At 36.4% G+C, this 15,083-nt stretch overlaps 1 protein-coding gene across 1 annotated transcript in view; it reads left to right on the top strand.

The window, feature by feature from the left end:
* The window catches only part of LOC125231073 (protein spaetzle 3), a 44,527-nt gene that overhangs the window by 25,359 nt on the left and 4,085 nt on the right, over positions 1–15,083 (top strand). Inside the window, exon 3 of the mRNA XM_048136418.1 lies at positions 348–469. Within this exon, the coding sequence (XP_047992375.1) occupies positions 348–469 (122 nt within the window). The remainder of the gene's footprint in view (positions 1–347; positions 470–15,083) is intronic.

Raw genomic sequence — 15,083 nt, 5'->3', positions numbered from 1 at the left:
ATACGTGTCTCTTTTATTATTGAGTTCTTTCAAACCAAACAATAAAAAGTAGTACTCAAAAATATGACATGTTGTCAATTCTGAAGACCGGCGTCAAGTTACTGTGTACCATTTTTAAGGTAATCGCATTAAAAAAATAGATCGGCAGGATAGATTCGTTATTTGTTAGGTTTTCTTCAGATGCTCCAAGGGAAAATTTCCCAGAAATAGGAACTCCACGTACGATTCAAGGAACAAGACAATGATTTTCACATCTCACGGTCTGCCAAATCATAATACGATCGATCGCCGACATAAGTATATATATACTTATATTAGTACTAATTGAAGGTTATGTTTGTTTTCAGATTCGGGCCAGCCAGCCGTGACGCCGGTGCAAGGGCCGATTCTGCTCAGAAACGGATCAGTTCCTGTGGTTCCTCTCACTTCCTACCAGACTGTTAATAATGGATCATTCTATCAAATACCAGTAAGTTTCAAATTTCTCCCTGAAGACTTATTTAAACAGTATGTTACCAACAAGTGGGTTTTTTCAAAGGAACGTAATCTCACATAGTTATTTAACTTAACCATGCCCTTAATTTAATTAATAATTAAAAGTTTTAACTTTATAAACTTACTAACAAAAATTTTATTGCCAGCAATGTGTGTGATACTATACAGCACGACCACGGATGATTTTATTAATTCTGATGCGGTACAAATTCACGAAAAAAAATGTACTTTTTTGTACTGACGTTTAAAAAAAATGTACCCTTATGATTTTGGAGTTTTGACATAGGGCCTGTGGTCGTGCTAGGTAGGTACTCCCTGGCACGACCACACTATATTTAATGAGATTTTAAATTTCTGTTGCAGTACAAATTCACGAAAAAAAATGTACTTTTTTGTACTTACCTTTAAAAAAAAATACCCTCATGGTTTCGGAGTTTTGACACGGGGTGTGGTCGTGCTAGATAGGTGGTACTTCCTGGCACGACCACACTATATTTAATGATTTTTTTAATTTCCGTAGTGGTACAAATTCACGAAAAAAAATGTACTTTTCTGTACTTACCTTTTTATAAAAAGTACCCTCATGGTTTCAGAGTTTCGACATGGGTTGTGGTCGTGCTAGATAGGTACTCCCTGGCACGACCGCACTAAGTTTTTGAAGTAATTTACATAGTACAATTTCAAAACACTTGTTTAGTATTCATTTCACCATCAAATTAAACATAAATATAGTGTGGTCGTGCCAGGAAGTACCACCTATCTAGCACGACCACACCCCATGTCAAAACTCCGAAACCATGAGGGTATTTTTTTTTTAAAGGTAAGTACAAAAAAGTACATTTTTTTTCGTGAATTTGTACTGCAACAGAAATTTAAAATCTCATTAAATATAGTGTGGTCGTGCCAGGGAGTACCTACCTAGCACGACCCCGGGCCCTATGTCGAAACTCCAAAATCATAAGGGTACATTTTTTTTAAACGACAGTACAAAAAAGTACATTTTTTCGTGAATTTGTACCGCATCAGAATTAATAAAATCATCCGTGGTCGTGCTGTATAGTATCACACAGCAATGTACAGCACACACACTTGTCAAGTGAGGGCAATGACAGCTCATAAGTATGAGCGATGTGAGTAATGACAATTTAAGAAGTGCACGCGTTACATGGAATGTTGGGATTTCGGAAAATTATTTTTTCAGTTAATTTAAATAACTATGTATGATTTGCCTATTTGCGCAAACGATTGCTAAATGACTGTATTATTGTTGGTTTTAATAAAGGCCCGGGTGGTGGTAACACGCTGTATAATTTATATAAAAGCTAATTATTAGCTAAGAAAAGTTTGAGCTGGCGTTAAAACGATTAAATTCAAAATCAGTTCAATTTCTTCTACATCTCTACATAGTCTTAACATCTTGCTTGAGATACATTTATAAAGTTACTGGAGTAAACTTGATACAACTGCAATAATATTATAATAATATGTATTAGATATTATTTTAAAATTTGATCTCGTATAGTGAGGTGGGATAACTAACTGGGATATAATGAACTGTTTTAAAATATTATTGTCCTAAAAACTGTTCAGTTATATTATAGTAAGTATTATCCGAATCTTAATAATCAATTAACTAAATAAACACAGAATATAAATTTCGTTCTATCGAATTTTTTTTTACATTTATTTATTAAATGCGGTCAAATGCGGGTCAAACACACCAAACCTGTGGCAAACAAACGCAAAGCAAATAATTGTATATCGTGTTGCTCAAGTTAAAACATTACTCAATATTCTTAATAAATATGTACTTATTGCACTATGTATGTAATTTTCGAAGAATTCACTCATACTTATAACTATACCTAATATGTACCTAATATTTTAACCATTTCGTGCGAGGCATGTTAATTAAAATGTACCTAGTTAACGACGTCTAGTTAGCGACATCTTTAGACGGCATTATTGCGCGCCTGAAAGGGTTAAGTAAGGGGGGGTAATGACATAATTATATGGTGTAGTCATAGTTATATTTTAAGTTATTCCCGATAAAGTTATGCATGTTTTCGTTAGTTGATTCCCTCCCTCCTTCCCTCTTCCGGACCTACAAAACAAAAAGTATCCATATATGCAGAAAGAAAATTACAAAATTCAAAGAGTTTCCCTCGTCTGAGCGTCAACACAACACCCTCATCTGAAATAAAATTATAGCGTAGGTATATGATACAGTTAGTACCTTTTTCTACTGGCTGTACCTGCCACAGCTTAGTCAACAACTGGGTGCGTAGCCGAATGGCACAAACGCTCACGAAACGCTCACGAAACGAAACGTTAGTAGATATCTATCTCTATCGCTCGTGCGTATTGGCGCGATAGAGCCAGGCTAACTGGCGCAGCGTTTCGTTTTCGTTTGGCGTCGGAGAAATGCCATTCGGCTACGCACCCAGGGTGGCTAGCCGAATGGCACAATCGCTCACGAAACGCTCACGAAACGAAGCGCTAGTAGATATCTATCTCTATCGCCTGCCCCCGCCGACCGCCAGCCTGGCCCCGTAGCCGAATGGCATTTCTCCGACGCCAAACGAAAGCGATACGCCGCTGGCTCTGTCGCGCCAATACGCAAGCGCGATAGAGATAGATATCTACTAGCGCTTCGTTTCGTGAGCGTTTCGTGAGCGTTTGTGCCATTCGGCTAGCCACCAGAGGTGATAATTGCGTGAAGAAACCGCTCACATAGTGCGCGTGTCAGTAAACACTCTAGTTCAAAGCTAGCGAGTTGACGAAATTTCGGTTTGTACTCGTAGGTTTTCGCATAATTCGTGTTTCCCGATGTTTTCTTGGATGGATGGTTTAGCCAAAATGTGGTAAATTGAGGCATATATTAATAATTGATGGAACGGACGCTAATCTCAAGCGCAGCATTTCTTTTTCAAGTTAAGCATTTTCCTTGTTGCATTTGTGAAAACTGAAAACGCAGACACTTTGCTACAATTATATTATGTGAAAAAAAATATTTCTTTTTTGTAATTTATGCGATCACAACAGGTATGTAAGTTTCCGTCCTGTATTTTTGACTTGCTATGAATTTAGTCGTTAATGAGTTAGAACTGCCCACATGTTTTAGTTTTGGCTAAACGACAGCCTACATAAATTGTAAAGCCTAGATAATCTGGATTGTAACTCATAACCCCACGTACAATTGTCTTGCTAATTAACATAAGAACTTATAATTATCAATTATCTAAATTACATACTAAGCTCTAGCTATTATTTTAGAAAAAAAAGAAATAATATGAAAAGAAAACACTCTGAAACGTAATCCATACTATACTATACAATATCCATACTAATATTATGAATGGGAAAGTGTGTGTGTCTATTTGTTTGTCAGTCTTTCACGGCAAAACGGGGCGACGAATTTTCGTGATTTTTGAAGTGGAGATAGTTGAAGGGATGGAGAGTGACATAGGCTACTGTTTGTCTCTTTCTAACCCCCCACTTTCCTAACATGGGGGGTGGAAGTTTGTATGGAGCATTCTGCAATTTTCGAATTTAACTCGAGCGAAGCCGCGGGCACAAGCTAGTACCTACATATACTCCTGGGTACTGAAAGATAAAGAAAAGGATAGCCTAAAAAGCCAATTTGCGCATATTATTAATTAGAATTATCCAATTTCATTTAAGGGTATTGGATTTATGATTTATGAATAGTTTACAACCATAACATAAGGATATTAAGGAGCATAAACATCTTCTTGGGTTAAGCATACTTAACCGGTGCCTTTGCACCTTATTGAATTAAAACCGAATACTGCTCAGTGATTTCGTAAGAAAAGTAACAATAACCCAACTAAGCTAAATCGTGCGATAAGCTGTGTAATTTATGTAAAACCGAATATAAGTAACCCAACACTCAATGCAACCGTAAACCGTAGCAAAATGTCATCTACTTATTTCGCAATACATCCAGCTGGGTGCCTAGCAGTAAAGTATGAATAAAATTATACTGTATTTTATTTATTAGGTGCTTTTCAGTGAAGTAAATCAGTGAGAAAACCGGTTTAGTCACAGGTTATTACTTCAATATCTTTAACAATGGTCAAATCCTCAAATAAATACAGTAGATAAAACTATTAGTACGTTGCTCCTGGAAAGTTATGTATGAAAATCTTGGCATAATTAATGGAATTTTTTTTTTTATTGGGATATTTACATTATAGGCCGAAGTTATTTTTCATCAACCCTCCCCCCTCTGCGTCACCCCTATTCCCCCCCTTAAATAGCCGAAAATGCGGTTTTTCCCGATTTCTGACAAAACTGTTGAAGATACAGAAAAAGCGCGTAGGAACAAAGTAATCCTTAATAAATTTACTAAAAATCATTCATTGACACTTTGGTTCTAGCACTTATAGTTTTCGCGTGATCCGTCACGAAAGTTTTTTTTTTTTTTTTTTTTAATTTATTTAGAACACAAACAGTCACATAAACAAATGAGTTGGTGTACTACAATGTAGGTACTAAGTAATTTGGATAAAAAAAAAGACCTGGAGGTTCATTACTGAATATAAAGATTGTTAACATACTAACAAAATTAGGTATGTAAGCTAATAGGTAAGCAAAAGAAATCATGAACAGTAAGTAATACTTAAGAAGTTTTACAGTCATTAGACTAAATACATTTTCTTTACTACGATCGGATACAATTATAATTAATTTAGTTAGAGGAGGTAAATATTAGTTACTCATATTAAACCGAACAAAAATGTACACTTAGGTTTTTTATTTGTAATACTAGTGTTAAGTCTAAATCTAAAACACTTTTCGCTTGAGTAAAACTTTCAAACTACACAAAGAAGTGTTAAAAGGATCAATGTCAAATAGATACTTATTATAATAACTAGGGACTCGTCTGAAAAAAGTGTGCTTTGAGTAATTTTTACGAGCAAAACTAATATGAAATAGAGATCTAGGACGTAGGGGGTGTCGCGGACAATTGAAAGTAATTAAGTCTAAAAGGTTCGGACACTTTATCACGCCTTTAAGAATTTTAAATAAAAACATTGCATCTAAATAATGCCTACGACTACTAAGGGAAGGGACACAAAAATGCTTTGCAGCAGACGAAGTTCGTTCGAAATAATTACCAGTTCTGTAACACAGAGACTTGAGAAAAATATTTTGGATCCTTTCCAGTCGATCAATATGGACCTGGTACTGCGGCGTCCAGACAACGCAACCAAACTCCAAAATGCTCCTAACAAACGAAAAAAATAATAGTTTATAAGTGTTGGGCCGCCTGAAGGGCTGGCCAATCCTAAGAATCATACCTAATCTTTTATACGCTCGATTACAGATATTATCAATATGTAAATTGTAATTTAATTGTGAATCCAGAGTAACACCCAAATCTCTGACTGAGGATACCCGAGTTATATTATTCCCTGAAAACGTATAATTAAAAATGAGAGGATCGTGTTTACGATTAAAGCTTATTACGTAACATTTTTCAGTATTTAAAAAAAGATGATTTTCAGAACAATAACGGGAAAAGTTATCGAGATCGTGCTGTAATGCATGGCAATCTGCCTCCGAGGATACAGTTTTGTATATTTTAGTATCGTCAGCGTAGACGAGATGTTCAGAGTTCCGGAAACAGGTTGCCATGTCATTAACATATAAGATAAAAAATAGTGGACCTAGATGAGACCCCTGGGGCACTCCGGAAGATATAGGAAGGAAGCATGAGGTAAAACCCTTTAAAGCAACTGCTTGGCTACGATTGCATAGATAGGACTTTATCCATCTGAGGAGGTCGCCGTGTATACCGAGCTCAAAGAGTTTTCTAAGCAAATGATTGTGATTTATTTTGTCAAAACATTTAGAAAAATCGGTATACACGACGTCCACCTGATCTCCAGAAGATATTTTGTTAATGATAAAATCGGTAAATGTCAGGAGATTAGTATCTACGCTCCGACCCTGACAAAAACCGTGTTGACTTAGCGCAATGTGTTGAGAGAAAGTAGAAGTAATTTTGTTGTATATGATCTTTTCAAAGATTTTAGCAAATATGTTCAGTTTACTAATGGGTCTATAATTAGTTACTAGGTGCGCATCGCCACTTTTGTAAATAGGCGTTATCAAGGCCTTTTTCCAACTAGAAGGAAAGTGACCATGGGCTAAAGACTTAATAAAAATTTGGGTTAAAGGTACTGCCAATTCACGAGCGCACATTTTAATAAACAGGGGGTGAATTAAGTCCGCACCGCTACCCTTCCTAATATCTACTCTCTCCAGAAACTTGAAGACGCACTCCTCCGAAATATCGACAGTACTAATATCAATAGGGGACTCATTAGCCACATGTAAATAATCAGGCAACACAGAAGAGCCAGGAACAAAAACAGAATTAAAATAATTATTAAAAAAGTTGCTAATAGTCGGTCCATCTTTCGAAATTTCCCCAAGATAGGACATTTGGTCGGGTACACAGTTACTAGGAAATTTTGACTTCATAAACGACCAAAAGTAAGTAGGATCACTGTGTATTCGATCTTCAGCTAATGAAATAAATTTGTTATAACATTCGGTAGATAGTTTGTGTTCCCTTTTTCTTAATAATTCAAATTCTGCCCTATCAAGAGGGTTGCCATACTTTTTCCATCTTTTATGGACTGACAGCTTCTGCCTGCGAAGTCTTATTAGCGAACGAGAAAACCAAGGAGGGTATCCAGTATTATTATTAACGGTTTTATGAGGAATATGTTTCAAAATAAGTGTTCTAAGTACCGAATACAAATACGTAACAGAATCCTCAACATTCATATTATTCAAATGCGACCAATCAGTCTCCGACAGATCCTTGCGAATAAGGTCATAATTACCGCGGTAAAAAATCGGTCTAGAACACTGATTAGGCGCTAAGCATGGTAAAAAACTAGTCAAGTTTAGGGCCAGTGAAATATTTAATGCTTTGTGTTGAGGGTCCTCCGGCGTAAGTGGTGACAAGCAGGCGCCGACAGTGCAACCAACATTGGCCATCACCAGGTCCAATACACGTCCATTTATATTAAAACAAGTGTTAAATTGACCTACACAAGTCAGAGCTATAAAATCGGAGAGAACTGTGGCAGTTGGATCTTCACACGTTTCAATATTGAGGCGATGTGAATCGGCGCACAAGGACCAAGAGGCATATGAAACGTTAAAATCACCTACAAGAACGAAAATGTCATCCGGATAAGTGTTAATTAAATTAGCGGCATTATCAAAAAAACAACGCAGAGAATTGATGTGATTATCATTATGCGGGAAATAAACACAAGCGATGTGCAACAGTGGCGGCAGGCCGGCCGGTTGGCGATGGCGGGGCGAGGCGCGCGGAGAGCGGGGCGCGGCGCCGGCGCAGGCCCGCGGCTCCACGGTGAGCCACAGCTCCTCGTGCCGCGGCGACGCACACCACTCGTCCCGGCGCGACACACTCAGCCCGCGCCGCGCTGCCACCAGCACGCCCCCGCCGCGCTGCGCTGTACGCCCTGTTCTATCACGTCTATACACTTCATACCTGCTATCAAAAGTTGATCCTTTGTTGCAATTTTCTTTAATGAATGTTAAGTTTTCGCCCAAAATGCTTACGAAATCGTCGAAATTTGTGTGATATTACTAAAATATTAATTAGTTTCACCAGCCGCCACTGATACACATATTTATGAACTCGACTGTACCAGCCAGTGGCCAACACCTCCTAAATTATAGGAGTGTATCCAACTATGGGACCGACAAGAAACGCAGTGATTGATTTGTATTAGACGTTAATTACTTTAAGTTGTATCCCCTCATCATGCACATAAAATGAGGTTACGGTACTAACGTGTAATCAATTAGCAAATTACTTGCCAATAAATTAACAATCGTAAATTGGGTTTAATCAAGCAAATCTAGAATTCTTCGCTATGCGCTTCGTCTCCATAATAACATCTCCATCTCCTTAATGGACACACTAAAAGCATAGACTTGTTAACGTGAGACTTGTTTAAATAAATCAAGTGCTTAGCCGCCTAAGTCTAGCATAGATTGGTTTAAGTAAGGAGAAGCTAGCGTCTTCTAAAGGGGTCCACTGGATGATATCGCCGGCCTGTTAGTTTATCGAAAAAGCGGGCTATACTAAACAGTGCTAGTATCTGACAAGCTGAAATCGTACGGTGAACTGCATGGTAATAGTATGATAGTTGATGAACAATCGAATTGTTCCCGTTTTAAGCCCCATTTAGATGGTACGAGTTTCTCGCCCGTCTTGGTCGAGAAACTCGTATGACATAATCGTATGCGATAATCGCCTGGCGAGTATCGTACCAAAACGTTTACATTAGTGCGAGAAATAAAAACTCGCATACGAGTATCGTATGCGAGACTCGCCAGGCGATTATCGCCAGGCGAAATAGTTTAGACGGAGAGTAGAATTTTCGGGAGATATTTCCATAACATTTCTCGACTCGTCTAAACCGGTTCTCGTATGACATTTTTTCTCGAACGTGCGATTATCGCACGAATCGGAGCGAACCGATTTTCATACGAGTTTTGCCTGTCAACTTGCGTGCCTAGTTGCTAATTAATTAATTATATACACATATATTATATGCTTTTTTATAATATTGGGTATAATTTACCTTGGATTTATTTGAATTTAAGATGAATAGTACCCAATAATATTAAAAACACTATAAATGATTTATGAAGGTCTCAATAATATACAATAGGGAAAATAATGATTTCGACCGTAGCGATACTTGTTGCATAGTATCATTGCACGATCATATTCACTCTTTCATCTACTGGAGATGGAAACTATTAAAAGCTGTAAGTGTAAGGATATTAGACACGGACAGCAGGAATAATAATCATGTTCTCACTCGTTATTGACCGAGTGGTCCTTCTTCCTGAATCTTGCATTAAATAACGAGGTCTGTCTTAGAAAATCGACCATTAAATTTGTGCTGAAAGTGCTGAATCACTATTCTAGTCTAATCCTAAATTTCCCATCTAACTCGTCATATCCAAAATCGTCAAAGCTCAAACTCTGCGCCACGTGATTGTCATTGCGGCGGCGTAGGACCGCAGGAAACGTCCGCGCAACTGACTCACGCGCGTGGGCAAACCACAGATAAAACGTGAATGATTTACATTAGCAGCCTGGCTGCTGGGAGAGCATTCACCTTGCACAATCTATTATCTTTCACACGTTGTGCAGTTTTCCTTTGCATTTCAAGTAGAGATATATTTAGCCTGCAAGCTGCAAGCTAATATGATAACATTCCATGTCTACTGAACTTACCGTGAATATAGACACGAATCACTACCTACTATTTGTATCAAAATTTTTGGTAGACAACTAGACATCGACATCAATAAATTTTAGGTATTTATAACAAGAAATGTGTAATACACACGAAGACTCAATTTTAAAATTAAAAACATCACCCTAAAAACTGCATGAGGGCCTAACATTTAGAAAATTAAATTTTGTAAATATAGTAAAAACATATTTCTTGTGGATCTTTATCACATAAAAACGGACTACCTAATTTTAGTTAGATCCCAAAAGCCTTTTCAGATAGGTATCTGTTTTTCTTAAATTTAAAAATGTAAATTTAAGCCTTGTTTTTATTTATTACTAACGATAAGACCGTGTAATGTCACATTGGTGGGCAATAGGCTTGTGCCGTTTCGTTCATTGATCGGAGCGCTCCGATCTCGTTCAATCGCTCCCACGAACTAGTTCGCTCTTTTAGGTCTTTGCTCATTTAGTTCAGTCAGACCAGCGACCACTACGGTAGGAAAGATCAGAACGAATGGGATCGACTAGTGTCAAAAATGTCAAAATAATACGAATATTCCACAGATAATAACAATTTCGAGCCGAAAGGTTGTAAGTAACCGAATATTAATATGAAAACTTGACGTTTTTGTGTCGCTTTGCTACTTAAATAGCTCGCTCTCGGTCGGCGCAGTCACACACTCGTTCTCGATCCAAACCGCTCGCCCTCGCCGATCCTATACTGAACTAAATGAGCAAAGACCGATTCACAGAGCAAGGAAAGATTCAGTTCATTTCGGTCATTGATGGGATTTTATTCCTAACAGTTCATAGTTCGTGAACGACACAAGTCTAGTGGGCAAATAATATGCCTCTCCCCTCTTTTCCCGTTCCTCCCGGTTTTGAGCTTTACTTAAATTGAATCGTACCAGAACAAATGGTCAACTGACCGCCATTTGCCTTAACATGTTACACCAGGAAAACAAAAAAAATTGTGATTGCTTACTCGTGTAAAACCCACGAGTCTCACGACAATGACGACATAGACAATGTCTACAGGCATTTGAAATAGTTCTATATTTTGAGCTACCAAAATCATTGTTCTAGTGACTCATTTGAAATGTCACGTTCAAGATTACGTGGTCTGAATAGAGTCAAAGACGCGCAAATACCGCGAGCAATGGGGATTAAGAAACAAAAAAAATGTGCCCATATAATATCAAAACCTGAGGTGCTAATGCCAATCACGAATATTATCTAACATGTACCTACATATAATTTCGAAATATAATTTTATATTGTTTTTAAAGTTTAAAATCAATATAATGGTGGTAGGAATCTTTGCTAACTAAGTGCATATGCAATGAAGACATTGAAGACCAAAAGAGTACTTATAATTTCGAAACATTTTATTTTATTATGTTTTTTGTGCGGCTAAAAATCAATATAATGGTGGTAGGACTTATCTATTGCTAAGTAGTAAAATGATCAATTGAAGGATTTTGGGTGCAGACCGTGCAGATTTTGAACGATATTGGGTGACAAAGAAAGTGTGGTTAACATATTTTCTATCAAAGTCTATATACTTCAGCGTGATTATTTATTTATCATATAAATAAGCATATAATTTCTGGTGTTGCACTCGTAATTACACTTGAGAACAAGCGACTGTATGTGAACAAACGTCAATATTGTTTTAATACGCCCAACGCACAAATGGAGAATAAGGCCCTTGGATCTTGCAAATGCCATGATGGTTCGCATTTAGATTTAATGTCTAAATGGTTTAGCATAAAACTCTGCCATCAACCGTATAATGGTCACATTGACTTTAGTGCTAATACAATTACAATAGGCAACCATTGTATTAAAGACACTTTAGATGAGAAGCAATGTATAATTTCAGTTACGGTGTAGGAATCGAGCTGTTTCGATTCTTAAGAATGATCTCTTTCAATCCTAATAAAAAAAAAAAAAAAATAGTCCCAAAAATTCAAACTTTTTTTAACTTTCCAATGAGAATCTAACGATCATACAAGTTACATAATACATATATGAGAAATCATGACTCAGTGGGAAAAAATGGTAATGGTAGCTCATGATTCTGTTTGCATAAGTACTCGTATGAAAACTTCCAAAAATAAATAAAGTGAAATCGACAAAATAAGCCCATAGTAGCGTGGTTTTTTTTAATTTAAAAACTAAATCATTACAGAATTTAAATTCATTGGACAGATTTATTTAAAAACATATTTACATAATTATATAAGAAACTAAGACTAAACTTAAAAGCTAGGTAATGACTAAAATAGGCCCTTAAGGCGTTGTACTAAGGATACTGGCGACATTCCTTGCTGTATGGCAATGCTGATACGTTGTGCGAGGAAGTCGCCAGCTCTTCGGTCACCATTTACCTCAACCAGACGCTTCGCGATTTCTGTGAACAACTTGTTCGCGCTGGGACCCCATGGACCTAGAGTTTTTTTTAGAGTTAGAGGTACAAAAAGGTCTTTGCCAAGACTTTTGTATTTATTACGTTTCAAAATTTCGTCACTTTCTGCCGCTGCGCCCGCTTTTATCTTGGTCCGTTGGTGAGACGGTGCCAATGATTCCTACGCAGGTAGCATCCCACACTAACATTCGTCCCATACTCCAAGGGACCAAGGACACTCCATAAGGCCTCTTACCATCAAAACTAAATTATTTTCAAACTATTTGTCCTTTCGTGCCGCTGATCGGAAGCGTGGCATAGAACATACTGCTTTTGTTTCCATAACAATACTAAACGTTTTATTTGACACGGTCTTTGTTTTGTCCTGGTCTTTTGTCGAGTCTCTTCAAAATAACGTACCTATCATACAAAAGTGATATACTAAATACTGAAGTCTGACATGACGGTGACACTGAAACTTAAGCAGTTGCATGTGTTCAGCATAGGTATTAGGTACCCCTTTTGGAATACTGGTCTGAATTTATGTGTGTATGATTTGTTAATGTCACTTAAAAGTTAAGAATGGTGGAGCAGTAACTCAAACATTCAAAATTTCATCTTACTCAGATATCAGAAATCTAAGTACCTAAAACGAATCAGAAAAAAAAAAGAACTTGTACTAGTTACGTCCATAATATATGAACGTATTCATTTCAAATCAAATAACTAAAACATACCTCATTGATGAACGTAAAACCACTACACAGGACGCTATGAAGCCATAATAATTCTTAAGATAAGAATTTAGATCTTCATGACTTTACATTTTCTATATTTTTTTGATCGTTAGGTAGTGATAACTACGCAATTCATTAAAAAAATATGCTCAGTTATATCCAGTCACTTATTAACGTTCGCAGTTTTTATTGCGACCTTACACCGGTCGTTGGCAGATAGTAAAGACGATTCGGCGTCATAAACCTTCAAATGATGATTATCAAAAGCGGTCCCCGGATAAACCTCACAATTGCGGCCGCAAAAACAGAACCGGCAGGCGGCAACTAAAGACATACCTACATCTAGTAATAAATCATTTTCAAATAAGTTCAGGCGCCAGAAGATGGACATTCGCATTTTTTGCTTACAAAATATATGTTAATTTATTTCGTATCGTGCAAGGTTATTGACATAGTTGCGTCTAAAAGACAGGACTACTTTTGAATTACAAAATTATAGCCGTCTCCTATGACACTGTCTATTTTTTTCTTTTTGTATTTTGTTTCGTTACGAAAATGTACAAATCATTATGTTTACATACAAGCTTAATTAATATTAATGCTATTGAGTAATAAATCACACCTCAAAATTAATAGTTATGATGGGTGGTGATCCGGCTGACATTTTATTTCGGACTAGTTCATTATGTTGACTCACTTCTATAATTTTAAAATTAGACGATTTCTCATACAATCAATTAGTCTAATGTTTTCTATTACATCATTCTGACATACAAGTTCATGTCGGGGTAATTATTATTGCGTTACGCGAGCGAGCGTATCGCGGGATATATCTTAGGTTGATGTTACATTGTGCGACGTGGTATGAAAACGTCTAGGTTGGTTGATTCGATAGCCTGGCTAACGCCGAATTTGTCAGATAATTAGTGGACTCTTTGCAAGCAGGACGTGTTAATGAAGGCTGTAATTAACTAATTCGACAGCGGATATGGATTTGTTCCGCCCGAGCCATATTGTGAGTTCATTCTTATTTACGTTTTGTTTGTCATTTGGTTGTGACTGTGTCGTCTTTTGTTATTTTTGCCGGCTAATATCATGTGATTTCGCCTAAAGGAGAAGTGTAACATATATTATACAGTTCTGTGTAAGTGTGTATATATTTTTTGATACAGATAAATTTGTATGAGATCATATAAATAAGGTGGGATGGAGTCTATAGGTGTTCACGTCCTGTCCATGTTTCACTGACGAGATCTAGTAGTAATTGAAGTTATTTGTCACACAGCTCATAGTTAAGTGTAAGTTGTTAGGTTGTTACTTAGTGTAAGTGGTTGATACGTTTTGTACAGTCGACTACAAAGAGATTTATCCACTTTTTCACCTTATTACAATGCAATAAGGTGAAAAAGTGGATAAATCTCTTTGTAGTCGACTGTACAAAACAACGGTTGATGTAAGTAATTATATTACTACCTAGAGCGAACTTCTATTCACAACTTTCGTCTTCTTTAGAATGTATTTTTTAATTTATCTGGTTTAAGACATTTATTATCTCATAAAGAATTTACAAAATTCGCTTACATGAGATTCAATTACATTACAAATAATATCTTATGGCTAACGTGCAGTTCACTACATAAATATTTAGTTTTATAAGGGTTTGCAAATTAATTATTTTAAGTACTATTTACAATTATGCATACATGGCAGAAAAAAGTGGGTAGAAATCATTAGTTATTAACGGCGGTTCAGATGCGTCGCAGCGTAGATAATAAACAAGTAAGAATATGAGTGTTAAGGAGGTATAATGACTGCGATGCTAGTGGATGCGGCATAACAGTGCAAGTGTGCACACTACAGATGTTGTTATTTGTTGGTTATTTAGATGGTTTTACTTGTAGTCATTTAATTTATTATATGTTTAGTATATTGATTTATTTATATTATTAACATGATTTTTGTTTTAACTTATTTGTTTAATATGAACTAGATTATAAAAGTTATTATAAGAAATGTGCTCTGCCTACCTCTTTATATTATAATAATTTTAGTTTTTTTTTAATATTTTACATAATTATTTATTATATAAGTATTTTTATTAATTAAT

The sequence above is a fragment of the Leguminivora glycinivorella genome, chromosome 11 (genome assembly GCF_023078275.1).
Source record: "Leguminivora glycinivorella isolate SPB_JAAS2020 chromosome 11, LegGlyc_1.1, whole genome shotgun sequence".
NCBI lineage: Eukaryota > Metazoa > Arthropoda > Insecta > Lepidoptera > Tortricidae > Leguminivora > Leguminivora glycinivorella.
This window is presented reverse-complemented; position numbering and strand designations above follow the sequence as displayed.